The sequence below is a fragment of the Oncorhynchus tshawytscha genome, linkage group LG13 (assembly GCF_018296145.1).
Source record: "Oncorhynchus tshawytscha isolate Ot180627B linkage group LG13, Otsh_v2.0, whole genome shotgun sequence".
In the NCBI taxonomy this organism is placed as follows: domain Eukaryota; kingdom Metazoa; phylum Chordata; class Actinopteri; order Salmoniformes; family Salmonidae; genus Oncorhynchus; species Oncorhynchus tshawytscha.
Window position 1 is genome coordinate 22,835,078 of NC_056441.1, and position 18,237 is coordinate 22,853,314.

Genomic DNA, 18,237 nt, shown 5'->3' on the forward strand with positions numbered 1-18,237 from the left:
GGGTTTTGTTTGGTATACATTTTTAAGTGAGGCTCAGTGTAATTCCGTCACCATGGCCCTGCTACTTTTCTATTCCGTAATTCCCATGAGACTTCACTTAGCTTGTTGATGAGAACGCCAATGGGCTAATAAAGGTCATATTTGGAGCTTGGTCTGTTTTCCTGTGAGAAACAGACTTCTAAAAATACCGTAATAGGCTAGATATCAACCAATCGGCCACTGACCCTGGAGCTCTGCGTCACCACTCTGCCCTCCGGCTGGTCACAGAGCAGGAGAAAGGGTCTGGAGCCTCCAGTTGAAAGTGGGCAGAACAAAGGAAAGCGGAGTGCTTGAAAGGCTAGCGACTGCCTCACGCTACTGTTTTTAACTCCCCACAGTTCCGCAGCAGCCATTCGGTCAGTTGACTCCCACGAGGCACCAGACCGGTCCAGTTGGGAAGGAGAACAAAGGCACGAGATGCTCACCGGTTTCCCGGAGGAGGCATGTCAGCCGGTAGCGGTGTGCAGCGCGTGCTGCTGTTAATTATCCCGATGTTTCTACTCGCGCTACAGCTCCTGGTCGGGCTCCGGTTGCCGCGAGCAGACCACGCAGGTAGCCCCGGGGCCTTTAAGGACGGGGTCGCCTTCACCGTGATCAGCATAGAACCGGAGAGAAGGAGCGCACGCCAAACGGGATCTTTGGAATTTTTACGGGATGAGTCGGGAGCGAGCCGCGTGTACGAAGATGAAAACGAGATGCCCATTGGCGACCGGGTGAGAGCAAACTACGAGCGCGCAAACACACACAGTTGAGACGAGGACAAGATAGGGCAGACTGACCCCCGATCAGTGACAGTGGCAGCTGTCCTGCAGCTGTAGTGATCAGCTGCGTGTGTGTCAGTGGTCAGGGAGGAGCAGGTTTCAGCTGCTCGTTTTTGTTGGTATGTCAATAATACATCCCCATCTCTCCACTCACCCCCTCTTCTCCTTTCCTGTCAATCCCCCATCATCATCTCCCCTCTCATTTATGATTTTTCGCTTCCGCTCTCTAATTCTCTCCCCTCCTAAGGCTAGCTCCCAGTCAGTCTGGTGAGTCATCATCTACTCCTCTCCCTCCTCCTTCCTGGGTTGCCATGGTGACCACAGTGATCTCTAGGGGTGAGGTGGCCTGTTGGTGTGTGTGTGTTAGTATGCCTCAGGCATGCATGTCACTAGCAGGGCTGGAGTCAGCCCTTGACCTGTCTGTACATCTCCCATACCTGAGGGGCCAACGCACGCTCGCTCGCGCACACACATTCCTCTACATGACTTATTCTATGCTCTTTGATCTCCACTCCCACTGACACCTAAGTGGCCCCTCAACCTGTGGAGTATGTGTGTGTTTCATTTACATTTGATTCATTTACAAATATTGAGCTGACATGTATTGACTAGCTGTGTTTGAATGTTCATACTGACCATACTATTTGTGACATAAATTGATTATGTAGCATGCTTAGTGGTCAGTATGGATAGTTAGTATGGCAAAAGTTCCCGGATGTTGTACTACATTCACCAAAATACGAAGTATACAAGCAGTGGACAATATTTCTGTGCTTTTTGGGCCCATAATGAAATTCTTCAGAAAATGGGCTTGGCTTCACAACATTTTTAGATAAAAAAAATGGCGGTAAAATATGCAGCAGGAGTCTGACGAAAGTGGATACAAATTCATTGCTTTAACTAATTATGACAAAGTGTTGAGCAATGTAATAAAGTCATGCGTTTTCAAATAAGTTACGTTACACGTTATGTTGGCTGAACATTTGTTAGCTACGGTAGCCTTACGAACCGCATAGCATATCATTTCAGCCATTGCTTGTATGCAGCGATTTTATCATGTAAATCTCGGTGGGGCAAAGTCCCCCCAATTTTTTTTAGATGTATGCCAGGAAAGCCATTACACAACACAATACATGTATTGCACTATGACAAACAGTGCCCACAAACTGTTAGAGCCTACATAAAGCTGTCCCAACAGCAGAGCTTTCTTTTCAGCACCATGGAGTGAATCCTTACCACTGCTACACCTGGCTCTCAGCAGAGCCGTGTCTAGCATTGAACCAGTTCATTCAGCCTCATTTACTGCCTTTTAAAAAACATAGCTGATATTGCTGACTTACTTAGGCAATCCGTAATTTCGATTAAGACATTAATGAAAGAGCTAGGACAGACGTAGTCAATATAACTATTTTTTCCGGACTTTTAAAATGTACAGCGACAGAATTCATAACATGGGCCATTCTTACAGTATTATCCCTGTACACCAAGTCAGAACCGAAGGATACATAAAGGGGGCATATAAGCAGACAATGAAAGCTCTTACAATATTTTAATTACATTTCTCTAAAACAGGCTATGAGCTACATGTGCACCACCAAGTCAGAACAGTAGGCTAAGTTATGAAGGGGAAAGGGACCAAATTATTAGGGTGAGGTACATGGGCTACTAACAGCTTACTACACAACACATTTAGTATTACTTTCTTAGCTAAAGTACACATATCTCCCTGGCATATTGCATCACTTATGCAGCAGCAAACAAAACATTTTTGGACTCACGTTGTTGTCTTGTGCTCACTTGAACAGGAAGGTGGCGCGGCGGTCCTTCTTTTGTGCAAATTTTGTCATCAAACTTTGTCATCAAAGTCTGTCATTCTCTGGATTTATGGTGCTTTCAAGACAACTGGGAACTTGGAAAAAAATAAGGTCGAATCATGACGTTAGTGATCTTCAGTTCGGTGCTCTAGAAAGAGGCCAGAGTTCCCAACTTGGAATTCTGAGTTGGATGACCATTCAAAATGTATTTTCCCAGTCAGAGCTGAGATTTTTTTCAGAGTTCCCAGTTGTTTTGAACTCACTAAAGTCTGAGATTTCTGAGTTTCCAGTTGTTGTGAATGCAGCAGAAGTCATGCTGGATTGACAGCATGGCCAGTGTGTTCAACCTTTTCTGGCCCATGGTGTTGCATGTGAATGTTTATCCTTTTAAGCTTGGAAAAGACACCCTAAAACCCAGACTTGAACCACACTCCCACCCACTCCACTGAATATCAGGCTAGTGATTGCTTTGTAATGCTTGCAGTTAGCCACCGATTCCTTCCAAACCATTCATTGTTGAATTTGCGATTTACATCTTGTTGTGTAATGTTTATGTTCAATGGCCGATGAGCACCTATATATTTTATCTAGAATTTCCCTTCATATGACAAGGATTGAAAAGGATTTGCCAGTAGATTGTCGACTTGATTCATGATGACTGCTTGTCTAGCTTGCTAGCTAAGATTTTGATAGTGTGATGTTGACATGATCAGTCCAATCAAAGCTACGGTAGATATAACGTGATTTGACATTTTATCTGTGGCCAATGACCTTGAGCCTTCTTGGATGGGCACTTCTAATGCAACTATCACAGCACCCAAGGGGCTTGAATTTGAGCTCTCCCTATGGATATTGCGGTGACGTATGGTCCACATGAGTGATAGAACATTGAGCCAATCATGGTGCAACTAGAGAACATTACCAACCCCTGCACTCCGAATTTCTGCTGGCTGCCCCACCACAGAAAGCACTGACCTAGGCTGAAACACCTGCATTTTGGAGCTGCCTTAATAAAGCCACATTGCTTTGAGTAACTCAAAAATAAAACCATTTTTACATTGTTTGCAAACTCATATGTGGCATGTATTAATGTCGAAATAACATGCAAAACTGGCAAAAAATAAATTGTTTTCTTTTTTTAGCTAAACAGGTAGAGCTCAAAACAAGAGGGTGCTCTGCCCCACCTGCCCCGAATGACGGGTCACCACTGCTTGCTTGTATGTACCGGTATGTCAGTGGAGGTCTGTGCTGTTTTAAGATGGAGGGCAATGTTGTTTTTGTTTTTTATGAGCATGGCCTTATTTCTATTACAGCATATTGGATGACTGTCATTCATATTCCATTCATCCAGCTCAATGTAACATCGATAGGTTTAGACTACTACATGATACTCAAATGTTCCCTAACATGAGGTTGCTACAAACTAGCCTATGAATGAAAGATTACAACGTAAGTGCACACAGGTCGAGTGAAAATGTTGTGACAAGACAGTGACACAGCCTTGCCTGCATCTAGCTGATCTAGGGTGTAATCATTAGTACACCAGTTGCACAAATTCGGGTATGTTTGTCCCCATTTTGTTTAGTTTGCTTCAGTTTAAGAAATGTTTAACAGAATGAATAAACCCCTGGATACACATTAACACAATTGACATTTATAGCATCCACATTGAATTTCTTCTCACATCTATGCACTCCTCTTCTCACCTTTTCCCTTCGTTTGTGGACTTCTACACAGTACATTTGAAAGTGTTAAATCAACACTATCAGCGAGTACATATGGTCCCACTGTACACAGAGTAAAAAGTACATTGATCAAAGTGTTACATTTCTAGTGTTGATTTAACACTGAGGAGTGCAAAAAGTATTTTGGAAAAGCACTTGGAATTTCACAATAAACTCAAGCAAAGCTGTTTCAACATTCAATTATGTTTATTATGACCAAACCACAAGTCCCAGCCCTGGCTTAAACTGTTATCAAGTGACAGTAGAATGTAGTCAAAATAATCCCTTGCTCCATATGACATGAGCAAATGAAAAGGTTTGTGGTACATGTTATTTACATAAAATACTTTGCATGGTGGACTTTGCTTCAAAACTTTGAATGCATGCAAATGATCATCAAAACATAAGGTTTCAAGAGCTGACCCAACCTAAAAAACATTTTCCTCTTTCAGAATAGCCTTCATTTTGTAAAATAGTGGCATTTCAATGACTACTTCACCACATATGACCAAATCAAGATGATATTCTGTACCATGGGGCTTTACCCATTTAACTGACAAAACATGTGTGCGCACTGAGACATTCAACTTGGCAGCAATCTCATGGCTTTCTTTCAGCTCATTAAGCCTTGACATATTTCCTGGACCTATAGCTAGTCCATCCTGGCTGATAGCTAGTCCATCCTGGACCTATAGCTAGTCCATCCTGGCTGATAGCTAGTCCATCCTGGACCTATAGCTAGTCCATCCTGGACCTATAGCTAGTCCATCCTGGACCTATAGCTAGTCCATCCTGGACCTATAGCTAGTCCATCCTGGCTGATAGCTAGTCCATCCTGGACCTATAGCTAGTCCATCCTGGACCTATAGCTAGTCCATCCTGGACCTATAGCTAGCCCATCCTGGACCTATAGCTAGCCCATCCTGGACCTATAGCTAGCCCATCCTGGACCTATAGCTAGTCCATCCTGGACCTATAGCTAGTCCATCCTGGACCTATAGCTAGTCCATCCTGGACCTATAGCTAGTCCATCCTGGACCTATAGCTAGTCCATCCTGGACCTGTAGCTAGTCCATCCTGGCTGATAGCTATTCTTAAAACACTTCAGTTGCTTTTTAAAGAAATAATGTTTTGCCTCGTAGCGCATACACCACGAATGAAGAATGGGCCCGATGTTCCTTATACAACGACGATAATGTATCATGAAGTGGTGTTTCGGTAACAGATTTCTATCAGGAAACAAATACTTGAAAAGCCTATGATGTTCAGCAATTAAGTGCTTCAGATAGATAGTCATGCCCTCTGTTAGTATAGGAGAAAACACAATATTTACAATTTGTAGTAGTAACAGAAGCAGCTGCCAGTATTTATCATATTTCTGTACCAGATCACCAAATATCAATGGCAAATTACGGAGAAGACACCAAGATTGAATAGTATTTAGACCCAAATCATTGCTCCCATCATCCAATTTGAGTGCAGGTGGACGATAGCCATAGTTAAATGAATGAACTCTACCGTACACATCTTTAGCAGTCACAAAGTTGTCTTGTATATACTGTAACACAAGTTTTACCTCAAGTTGTGCAACTCCTAAAATGTCATGCATAATATCAACAGAAAAGCTGTCTGTAGTATTGAAGTACTGGAGAGAGTTCAATAAGCAAGCATGCTTCACACCGTGTTGGGTTTGACTTAATAGTTTGACAATAGTCTGAGTTGCATGTGTTTCGTTCATAAAGTCACTCTTGGGTCATCCTCAGAGAACACAGTTTGAAAATCCACTTTCTCAGTGAGGCAAAAACGGCAACAATAACGAGCACAAAACCAAACAGGCAACGTATACCAAGATTATCTCCAGTTACTTGGACAATACTGCCATGTATACGACCACTGAAGAAGGGAACTTCAATACCCTCAGTCTCAAGCACTTTCAAATCGCTAACTATTTGCTCAAGAATGGAATCAAATCCCTACGTTTAAGGTCCTGGGTATGGAAGAGTGCACATAAGTGAATATTTACCAAAATTGAATTAAACTTTGGGGTAAAATTTCTCAAAGTAAAGTATGTACCTCCCAACTTGTGAATTCACTTTTTTGATCCCAATGGATTAGCAGTGTCAGTCATCATAAATGCATTGGAAATTCAACTCTTTACTCTTTAGAAAAGAGAGGATGTCTCTTCATATATAGTTCAGCTTTCAAATCAAAGTAAACTCAATTTTTAAATTGTCCCCCGAGTTAAACATGCCACTTGTATTTGGGTTCTTCAAAATGAACTGCAATGTCTGGAGAATTGGAACGTAAGAAAATTGATCAGTTATGACCATTTGATCATAAGTTCCAGTAGTGTTGTTTCTTCTATTGTCAAATCTAACACCAAGGACTCTCAACTGGTTGACTTGTTCCCCATTTTTGTATAAAATAAGCACTTCGTTTTGATACTGAATTCAACAATGTGAAAGGATTTTCAATATCCTGAAAATAATGTTGTATTTTTCTGACAATTTGTGTGTCTTTTGAAGATATACATGTAAGAGCGGTCGCATTAGCTTGACCCTGTATCTCTTGAACTGCTTCTTCCATGGAAGATACAAAACTATTTACAGTCTGACCTATACCTGCATCTGTGCAATAGCAGACACACACATATCAAGTGTGTTCTTGTTAGATATTGGTACATGGTTACAACTAGAATTTGAAGGAAAATCAGCATTACTTGGCTAATTATCAACAGCTGTATTAGCATTCAAGTTAGCGTTTAACAAAATTTGACAGTCTCTGGATTGTGCTCTGTTCAAATGCTTCCTAAAGTCTGAAAATACACGACAACCAAATACACGACAACAATCTGCTTGACCACATTTTATTCTAAGAGTTCTACCAGGGCACATTCCATGCATCAACTTGAGATGCCTTACGAGCAAGTTGGTACTTCCATGACTAGCATGGCAAACAAAACATATCAGCATTAGCGCAGAGGTCTAGCTCTGAGCTCAGCAACCCTTGGAGTCTCCTTAACCTTCCCAATGTCTATGATGTACACAGTTGTCTGTATGAAGGTGTACATGTTGCGCAGCATTGTATTGTAAGCAGTACCAAAGACAAAGTGAGTCTTGAAAAGCTCATCGAAGCACCAAGAGCGCTCGTTGACTTGCAAGGCGCTCTTGTCCAGGATGATGAAGTAAGCATGGATGCTGCTCTTCCTGGTCCCGACTGCAAGAAGATATGGTTGGCGGCTCTGGTCAATCGCGTCAAGGTGCTCCTGGATACTGGTTTCTGCCTGAAGACGACAAAAACGAACACCATCATTAGTTCATCATAACGGCTGCAGCACTGTCCAAGAATAAGTATGCCAATACAAACCTTTTGGAATATCACAAGATGCTGTTCAGCTTGAGATGCAGACATCTTGCCTGGTCTTTTGCGGCCTTGTGATGAATGAGGAATCAAATGGAGCAGGAGAAGGATGGAGGAAAGGTCACCTTCCCATCCTAATCAAAGAGATCCTGATTAAAATGGTCAATTCCATCATCAGTGACATTAACATTTCAGAGTCATTTGAAATATAAATGATAAATTATGATCATCTAACCGTAAGCATTCATGTCAGTTCCCTCATCAACTGCAGATTCTGCCATCTGGATCAGCTCCTGAAGTTCAGCTCCCTGAGTGGCCTTGCTTAGGGCCTTGCTTAGCATGACAATCTTTTGCTTGAATGTAGTTGGCCACCTCTCCAAAACCTTGGCTGATGTTCCCTCTCCAAACAGCAGCACAAAATCCTGTTCAATCTGAAACTAGACAAAAACATTCCACTTTAACCTCCAAATCAAGTTTGAGTAAATCACCAGCCTACACATTAATTGAACTACTATTACTGGCCAACCTGAATTGGCATCTAGAGATTAAACAGAATTTATACAACTTACCAACTCTTACCAAGCCCTTCACATCCAGAAAGCGTGGAAATTCGGTTAGGATGGTGGAGCATTTACTCGGGTTGTGGGTCATGTTCCTGTACTCAAAGGTCAATCTCATCTTCTGTTTCTTCATCAGAAGAATGCTTCATAAGAGAAATGGCCTCTCGGCACTGGTCTTCACTCAGGGTAGCCAAAGTGGACTGGACTCCCTCTCAGCAGTTGGCCCTCCAGAGTATAGTTGAGTGGGCCGTTTCTCTGATGAAACCAAATTCCTCTGAATGGTTTTGATTCTATACGAGAGGTACCCTTCTCCACTATTAGGGTCGTAATAATGTTCCTTATGAAAATGAACATGGTTACTAATCTTGAAAGAAAAAACAAATAACCAAGTCCCATTTGCTCAGATACCATACCAGACTAATTAAACGCAGATGCCCTTTATCAGTCGTAATGTACACTTGCATATCCATTTTCAGTGCAGGGATCCTTCAGGTATGGGAACAAGGAGACGATGCCTTGTGCAAACGTTTCTCTCACACTGCGCGGTGGTGATGTCCTGACAAGAATATAATGTTATGTTTAGGCGGCAATCAGAATCTCCACAAGCAGCGTTGGTCCCCAGAGCTAAATATCAGGAGTGATTTTTGAATCAGTATCATGCCCATTGAATTTGATACAAGAGAAGTCTTCTACCAATAGCAGTGGATGGTCAGCAGTAGCCTAACCAATTATGTGACTGAGATACTGATAGAGAAGTCATTTTTAACATTCAGCAGATATGGGAGCAAGTAATGCTCAACAATTTTCATTATGAATCTTTCCTTTAAACTTACCCATGAGTCTCTGTCATCGCCGAAACAAGAATGTTGATCATCTTTCGTCTGGTGCAGTCAGTTAGTCTTTTAGTTTTGGAGTATTCCTTGATGACAACCTCTCCACCTGGCTTTTTCTTCAGTATGCTCTCTATTAGCAGTAAAAAATAAAATGTAAAAATAAACGTCAGTGTGAAATCCATTTTATGCCAAGTTAATTGAAGAATGAATTACAAACGTACATTTTTTGCTTCATCATCAGATCTTTGACACTTCCGTGAGGGGCTTCCATCCTCACTCAAAATGATTGTATCAACCGACTCATGGTCTGAACCACCCATCACAGAACTGGCAGAGACAGGACTCATCAGGGAAGATTCTGAAATACACAAAGACAACAATACAGACATGTCAAATGTATGGTTATATTGAAAGTGATGCCACAGGTAACCAAAGACTTGAAAACCAGCACATACCTTTAGCATCATTGTTCAGTGTGAGCTTGAAAACACCCAGATCTGTCCATGTCACCACCTTCTCAAACACATCCCCATCAACTTCAGTTCCAGACCCATCACACAGCTTTGTCTTTTATAAACTAGTAAGTGGGATCTCAAATTTCAGGAAAACTGTGACAAACATTAAGACAACAACCTACAATTAGAATTGCAATTGTAATGGTATGAGTAATCAGACTGACTGGTATGAAAACAATACATTTATTTCCAATCAAAAAGGGTTTCAAGTGTCAGGTTAATGATCTTGACATATTTTGTTCACCATTGAATTTCACTCTGATCAGCATGACTAGGTCTGAAAGCAGGAGATAAGGCCAGCATGGATGAAAAGCATTACATTTGTATTTCAATCATGACACATTATATCAGGATGACTACAAACATTTTCACCAATACTCCTTTACTTAGCAATGATCATTTCGAAGTATATTTTGAAAATATTGGATCATGACCACAACTTTTCTGATATTACTTGAAGCAGGTCCCAAACTACAGCAAACAGACTATTCAACTCACATTCACTGTCCCAAAATATGGACATGGCCTAATTAGTCCAGTAAAATACACTCATAAGACTGCTAAAATGAACTGGTTGCAGAGCGAGTGCGAAACGCAGTTAGCTTGGTGCCGATGCAATGGCCACAATATTTAAAAGCATCACGCACATATCGAAAATGTAGTTATTATTTGGCTAAACAAACAACTCACCTTAATCAGATTAGTCCTCAATATACACAGTTGAAGTCGGAAATGTACATACACTTTAGCCAAATACATTTAAACTCAGCTTTTCACAATTCCTGACATTTAATCCTAGTAAACATACCCTGTTTTAGGTCAGTTAGAATCACCACTTAATTTGAATAAATGTGAAATGTCAGAATAATAGTAGAGTGATTTATTTCAGCTTTTATTTCTTTCATCACATTCCCAGTGGATCAGAAGTTTACATACACTCAATTAGTATTTGGTAGCATTGCTTTTAAATTGTGTAACTTGGGTCAAACATTTTGGGTAGCCTTCCACAAGCTTCCCACAATAAGTTGGGTGAATTTTGGCCCATTCCTCCTGACAGAGCCGAGTCAGGTTTGTAGGCCTCCTTGCTCACACACTTTTTCAGTTCTGCCCACAAATTTTTTATGGGATTGAGGTCAGGGTTTTGTGATGGCCACTCCAATACCTTGACTTTGTTGTCCTTAAGCCATTTTGCAATTATGGTTGGGGTCATTGTCCATTTGGAAGACCCATTTGCGACCAAGCTTTAACTTCCTGGCTGATGTCTTGAGATGTTGCTTCAATATGTCCACATAATTTTTCTTCCTCGTGATGCCATCTATTTTGTGAAGTGCACCAGTCCCTCCTGCAGTAAGGCACCCCCACAATATGATGCTGCCACCCACCCCCACAACATGATGCTGCCACCCCCATGCTTCACGGTTGGGATGGTGTTGCAAGCCTCCCCCTTTTTCCTCTAAACATAATAATGGTCATTATGGCCATTATGAGACTCGAAATTAAGCTCAGGTGCATCCTATTTCTATTGATCATCCTTGATGTTTCTACAACTTGATTGGAGTCCACCTATGGTAAATTAAACTGATTGGACATGATTTGGAAACGCACACACCGGTCTACATAAGATCACACTGTTGACAGTGCATGTCTGAGCAAAAACCAAGCCATAAGGAATTGTCTGTTTTGTGAGACACAGATCTAAGGAAGGGTACCAAAAAATGTTGGGAGCATTGAAGGTCCTCAAGAACACAGTGGCCTCCATCATTCTTAAATGGAAGAAGTTTGGAACCACCAAGATTCTTCCTAGAGCTGGCCAACTGGGCAAACGGAGCAATCAGGGGAGAAGGGCCTTGGTCAGGGAGGTGACCAAGAATCCGATGGTCATTCTGACAAAGCTCCAGAGTTCCTCTGTGGAGATGGGAGAACCTTCCAGAAGGACAACCATCTCTGCAGCACTCCACCAATCAGGCAGAGTGGCCAGACGGTAGCCATTCCTCAGTAAAAGGAACGACAGCCTGCTTTGAGTTTGCCAAAAGGCACCTAAAGGACTCTCAGACCATGAGAAACAAGATTCTCTGGTCTGATGAAACCAAGATTGAACTCTTTGCCTGAATGCCAAGCGTCATGTCTGCAGGAAACCTGGCACCGTCCCTACGGTGAAGCATGGTGGTGGCAGCATCATGCTGTAGGGATGTTTTTCAGTGGCAGGAACTGGGAGACTAGTCAGGATCAAGGGAAAGATGAATGAAGCAAAGTACAGAGAGATCCTTAATGAAAACCTGCTTCAGAGCACTCAGGACCTCAGACTGGAAGGTGAACCTTCGTCCCAACAGGACAACAACCCTAAGTACACAGCCAAGACAACGCAGGAGTGGCTTCGGGACAAGTCTCTGAATGTCCTTGAGTGGCCCAGCCAGAGCCCGGACTTGAATCCGATTTCACATCTCTGGAGAGACCTGAAAATAGCTGTGCAGCGATGCTTCCCATCCAACCTGACAGAGCTTGAGAGGATCTGCAGAGAAGAATGGGAGTTAGAGGTGTGCCAAGCAGGTAGAGTCATACCCAAGAAGACTAGAGGCTGTAATCGCTGCCAAAGGTGCTTCAAAATACCGAGTAAAGGGTCTGAATACTTATGTAAATATGATCCGCTTTTTTGATACATTTGCTAAAATTTCTAAAACCTAGTTTTTGCTTTGTCATTATGGGGTATTGTGTGTAGATTGATGAAAGAAAAACTATTAAATTAATTTTAGAATAAGGCTGTAACGTAACAAAATGTGGAAAAGTCAAGGGGTCTGAATACTTTCCGAATGCACTGTAGGCGGTATAGTCATTGTGCGTTCTCAATGGACATTTTTTCTGAAGTCGTAAGATGTCTAGCTAGTAATTTGTTAGGTATGCTAACAAGCTAGCAAGAAGTTGCATAGCAACAGCATCAACTTCCGGTAGACCGGCGAAGCGCTAGTACACTCACCTGAAAGTATACTCTTCGTTTACAGTATACTAAAATGAACTAATAGCATGTAGTATATACTCATGAAGTATGTAGTACACAGTATGTTAGTATGGTATTCGAACACAGCTTATGTGTGTTTGTGATTGCGAGTGGCGTGCATGTGTTACCCTGCTGACTCGTGTGTCTACCCACAGGAGAGAGGTAGAGGCTTTGAGCTGCAGCAGTGGGCATCAGGTGAGCCCTCCTTCACTGCAGAGCTGGAACGTGTCATCGCCTACATTACCACACCACAGGTACATAACCATGCCCACTTTACACCTTGTCCCACACAACATAAATAATTCAGATAGAAATGCACTGTATAGAACAGACCTGGGCCCGTAGTCATGAAGCGTCTTAGAGTAGGAATGCTGATCTTTTTCATTATATAATATTTTTAATTATAAAACTGATCCTAGATCAGACCTAGGTTTCAAATACTTGCAACATTTTATCGTGTGCCTGTTAAAGCTCGCCTGGCTTAATAAACCAATAAACTCCTAAAACTGCGAACCCTGCCTGTCTGGCACTCCAGACAGACTCAAGCAAACACTCAAAGTATTAGAAATTATTGTTCAAGTACTTGAACCCAGGTCTGTCCTAGATCAGAACTCCTACTTTGTGAGGCTTGACACATACAGCCTAGGTTCTGAGATATTTCAAAGACGCTAGGGTCAGAGAGTAATGACAGTGTGGTATTTGAGACCAGACACTTAACATGTCACTGTAAACCATCATCGTATATGTTTGACCTAAAAAGCTCTGACCCAGGGTTTCCCAACATGTGAGGTCAGTGGAAAAAAGCCCTCTAAAAAGCAGATTAGGGGCAAAAGGCCGCATTTTTTCCCAACATCCCCTCTCTTGCTCAGACAGGAAATCTGTGTCACATGACTTTCTCTGGGCCTAATGATAACTCAGCACTTCCATTACTTCTCCAGCCAGGCCCCTCATTATTCTGTCCTGTTCCCCTGCAGGTTAACTGTTCCCGGGTGCTTTTACCAGGTGAGTCCCAGGCTTCACAGGCCTCTGGAGCTCTCTGGCTGCTGTGTGTGGAAGGCTGGAGCCTGCCAAGCCAGGGTCCTCCGTGTGTAGCATACTCTTTCAGGTGTGTATATGCGTCTCTCTATACGTGCCACTGGAACTTCAATACAATGTAGCCTATTCTATAGCAATGTGAACCAAACAGTTTGTTACCATCATTCTACAATATCATCATGGGCTCACGAAAGGCGCAGCGGTCTAAGGCACTGCATCTGTGTGAGAGGTGTCACTGTAGTCCCTGGTTCGAATCCAGACTGCATCACATCCGGCCGTGATTGGGAGTCCCATAGGGCGGCGCACAATTGGCCCAGCGTCGTCCAGGTTTGACCGGGATAGGCCGTCATTGTAAATAAAAATGTGTTTTTAACTGACTTGCCTAGTTAAATAAAGGTTACAAAAATAACATAATTGACATGCTCCCTCCCCCAAACTTGTACAAGTAGTTAATAATGTAAAACAGTTTTAAACAAATCCTAATCTCTTCCTCCACATATCTCTCTCTTATCTACAACTCTCTCTCTGTCTGTCTCTGTGTGTAGTATGGATGAGGGTGATACAGGGTTTCTGGAGGCTCTCTCAAAGGCCTGTGATGTCCACAGATTTGACCCCAGTGGTCAGCATGGTGACAGAGCCAGCAGTGGTTACCGTGACGATGGTTCTGGTGGGTTTCGACAGTACCGGGCATGGCTGGACTGGCGAGCAGCGAGAGGACGCAAGCAGAAGAAGAAGGGGGTTCTGTGTAGCGGGTCCCAGACACTCAAGGACATCATGGAGACTCTGGGGCATCACACGGTAAAAGCCGATTTATGGTCAATCCGTATTCTGCAGTGGCCATACGGCATTTACGGCAATGCGGCCTCTGCAGAAGTCAGAACATTCATACTTCTTGCGCGTCAAATAAATGAGTCTGCACCACTTCAAACGCTCCACTCATAGTGATTCAGGTCTAATCTCTATAGCCTTCTAGCTACACTGAACAAAAATATAAACACAACATGTAAAGGGTTGGTCCCATGTTTCATGAGCTGAAACAAAAGATCCCAGAAATGTGATACTCACAAAAAGCTTATGTTTACATCCCTATTAGTGAGCATTTCTCCTTTGCCAAGATAATCCATCCACCTGAGAGGTGCGGCATATCAAGAAGCTGATTAAACAGCATGATCATTACACAGGTGCACCTTGTTCTGGGGACAATAAAAGGCCACTCTAAAATGTGCAGTATTGTCAAACAACACAATGCCACAGATCTTTCAAGTTGGGGGAGTGTGAAATTGGCAAACTGACTGCAGGAATGTCCACCAGAGCTGTTGCAGTCCAACTGGCCTCACAACCGCAGAACACATGTAAGGTGTTGTGGGGCGGCATTCAGCGGTTTGCTGATGTCAACATTGTGAACAAAGTGCCCCATGGTGGCGGTGGGGTTATGGTATGGGCAGGTATAATCTACGGACAATGAACACAATTGTATTTTATCTATGGCAATTTGAATGCACAGAGATACCGTGACGAAATCCTGAGGCCCATTGTCGTGCTATTCATCCGCCGCCATCACCTCATGTTTCAGCATGATAATGCACGGCCCCATTTCGCAACGATCTGTACACAATTCCTGGAAGCTGAAAAGGTCTGTTCTTCCATAGCCTGCACACTCACCAGACATGTCACACATTGAGCACGTTTGGGATGCTCTGGATCAACATGTACGACAGCGTGTTCCAGTTCCTGCCAATATCCAGCAACTTCGCACAGCCATTGAACAACATTCCACCAGTGTTAACCCAGCTTTTTAAGAGCTGTGTGCTGATCAACTCTATGCAAAGGAGATGTGTAGCGCTGCATGAGGCAAATGGTGGTCACACCAGATATTGACTGGTTTTCTAATCCACGCCCCTACCTAGAGTAGTTGATTGTGCGCTAATCCAGAACCTACCATCTGCATTCCATTGATGTCTTTACCACATCTAACCCCATTGCCTTCCCATTCAAATACATTTTCGTGAACTTGTCCTGATAGCATATCGTCAAAGTTCTGCATGTTTGTTGTGAAGGAAGTTGTCAAGGAAGTGAGCTTGTTTATACAGGATGTATAGCCACTACCTACCATCAACCGATCATGTCAATGTGGAGCTATACGGCACTCTGCGAAGCCCTCCGCATTGTTAAAACATTTTGGAGGTGCACGGCATCACCGTACGGAACTTGATTTGGCCTCCGCAAGCCTCCAGAGGCTACGCAATTGCGTCACACCCTCCGGATCACATTGCCAGATCAAGCATAAATCTTTGTTTTTTTTACTAACAGACACACACCAACACAGTAACACATACATTAACTCACACTACAGTACACAACAGATATACACATGTAACATTCACAGTACTCACAGACAGGGTTGCCTGCACTTCCGTTTCCATGGCAACAGGGATGAGCTGACCCTGGCTACCATAGCAACAGTGAATCACACCACTGCTGCAGTTACACACTGCAACCACTGGAGGGGAGTGAAATTCACTTTCTTCTCCCAAATGGATCCCACTAGCCCATCGTTTCCCAACTCGGTCCTCGGGACCCCAAAAGGTGCATGTTTTGGATTTTTCCCTAACACTACACAGCTGATTCAAACGATCAAAGCTTAATGATTAGTTGATTATTTGAATCAGCTGTGTAGTGCTAAGGCAAAAACCAAAACGTGCACCCCTTGGGGTCCCGAGGACCGAGTTTGGGAAACCCTGCACTAGCCCCTGTGTACATCTCCGACCATTGATTAGGTATAAGCAATATAGTAGAATGTTCCTTTTATTCTCCATATTGCTTATCTAACCTCTCACATCTCCACAAGTGCATAGGAGGTAGGAAATAAAGAGAGGGCAGATTTCCCCACTAAGAATGGAAGTCATACACTGACCTTCCAAACCCATTGCTGTGCTCTGTTCACCTGCTCTGGAGCATGGTGGTAATTAGAACAAAGAGCCATATATACTGTATATATACACACACTGATGAAACATAGCCCTAAGCTGTCTTTTCATTGTTTTGCTGCTTTTTAATGATGTCAAAAGTGTGTTGTGACCAATGATGTGTATATATACACACACATGGTTGTCTGTTTTTGCCAGGTGGACTTCCTGTATGCTGACCTGCTGAGTGCTGAGTGGAGGGTTCTGCAAAACTGGGCAGAGCTCGGAACTCTGGGGCGCATCCGTCACCTGGTTGCCACGGTGCACCTCCAGTGGGCCGGCTTTGAGGTCGGCGGGACAGAGGCTGAGGTGGTCCGCTATTGGTTCAGCGTTCTACAGGGGCTCCAGGACGCTGGGTTTCGATTGGTCCATAGCTCTCCGGGGGTGGGAAAAAGCGTCCTAAGGCACAAAGTGGACAACGCACACAGCTCTTATACACTAAGCTGGGTTAACACTGGGCCTATACACTGAGACAAACACATGCGCACACCCTGTGCATGGCTTACGCACGAACACACAAATCAGAATAGTCCGTGGCTATGTTCAAGATCATCAAGACCATGATGTGTCATGGGTAAATTGTGACTGACTGATCTACAAGTAATAATGAGTCGTTATTTATGATGCAAGGTGATTTGTAGATCAGTCAGCCGGCAGTCGCCTGCACTGTCGCAAGGCAATGTCGAACTAGCCCAGTCTCTCACTGTCTGTCAGTAAAATTCCACTGCAGTGTGTCCCTCTGGTGGTGAAAAAAGGAATCTACACCAGTGTTACCCAGTGGAAGGGTCTGGAACTATTAGTTGGTTGCAACCAAAACCACTCCCTATTGGGTCAGGGCTTTATTTTGAAGGTTTAGGCAGGTCCCTCACCTAAAACCTCATTGATGCCTCCCAGCCGCCAAAAAATACAAACAAATAAATAAAAGTCTGGGCAGTGGGCTCAACAAAATTCTGGGAACCAGCCAGGCACTGCTAGAGATTAGGCTGCCTATTCTAATAACCCAGTACAGGCAATACTGGCTGGCATAGCTTGGCATTGAGCACACCCCTGACAACTGTTGAATGGTAATAAAGTAATCTATTCTATCTGGGACTTCACACTGCAGAAATACAGATCAGGGGTCAACGCCAGACCTTCATTCAAACACTTTAGTCACCTTTGCTTTATTTATCATTAAGGTTTTATGTACTTTTTATAAATTTGTATAATCTACTTATGTGAGTTGAGCATGAATATAATCTTTCTTTGTGTTATAATTACAGTGTTATGTGGGGTGGGGTTGATTATCTGCCGACATGTGCAATGTAAAGACATTTATTGATTTCAAAGATGTTTTCATATTTTTACAAGTGCAATAAAAACAGTTGACCCCCCATTTGTCCTGTATGTCGTTTTGTAGAGTCTGCTACATTGTACTGGTTTCATAATGAGTGAGTGTTCTATGTGTATAATGTTCTACGTAGAATGTGCAATTCCACTTAGAATGTTCAGCACACTCGAACATTTCACAGATCGTACACTACACATGTCGTTGACACGGGGATGTTATAAACCGTCATAACTTCGTATTCTGCATTATAACCTTCTTATTCAATATTCACTCATAATTTCTGGAACAGGTTGCAACCCGCTTGGGCA

General features: G+C 43.0%; 1 protein-coding gene and 1 long non-coding RNA gene across 5 annotated transcripts; one reads left to right on the forward strand and one right to left on the reverse strand.

The window, feature by feature from the left end:
* Window positions 1-219: 219 nt before the first annotated feature.
* Window positions 220-17,974, forward strand: LOC112264496 (methyltransferase-like protein 24). Of its 2 annotated transcripts, none has more exons than XM_024441134.2 (5): window positions 220-752; window positions 12,754-12,852; window positions 13,573-13,703; window positions 14,239-14,431; window positions 16,759-17,974. In XM_024441134.2, the coding sequence occupies exons 1-5, from the start codon at window positions 483-485 to the stop codon at window positions 17,068-17,070; spliced, it is 1,005 nt and encodes a 334-aa protein (XP_024296902.1). In that variant the 5' UTR covers window positions 220-482; the 3' UTR covers window positions 17,071-17,974. The 2 variants fall into 2 exon arrangements, with proteins under 2 accessions (XP_024296902.1, XP_024296901.1); XM_024441133.2 differs by having other exon boundaries at window positions 222-752; window positions 14,179-14,431.
* Window positions 4,532-10,395, reverse strand: LOC121839048. Of its 3 annotated transcripts, XR_006078586.1 has the most exons (8): window positions 9,547-10,395; window positions 9,313-9,449; window positions 9,092-9,221; window positions 8,672-8,814; window positions 8,268-8,513; window positions 7,934-8,135; window positions 7,705-7,832; window positions 4,532-7,621 (listed from the first exon to the last, which is right to left on the reverse strand). It is a non-coding gene; the product is annotated as an uncharacterized LOC121839048 (long non-coding RNA). The 3 variants fall into 3 exon arrangements; XR_006078585.1 differs by having other exon boundaries at window positions 8,268-8,814; XR_006078587.1 differs by having other exon boundaries at window positions 7,705-7,847; window positions 8,268-8,814.
* Window positions 17,975-18,237: the final 263 nt, after the last annotated feature.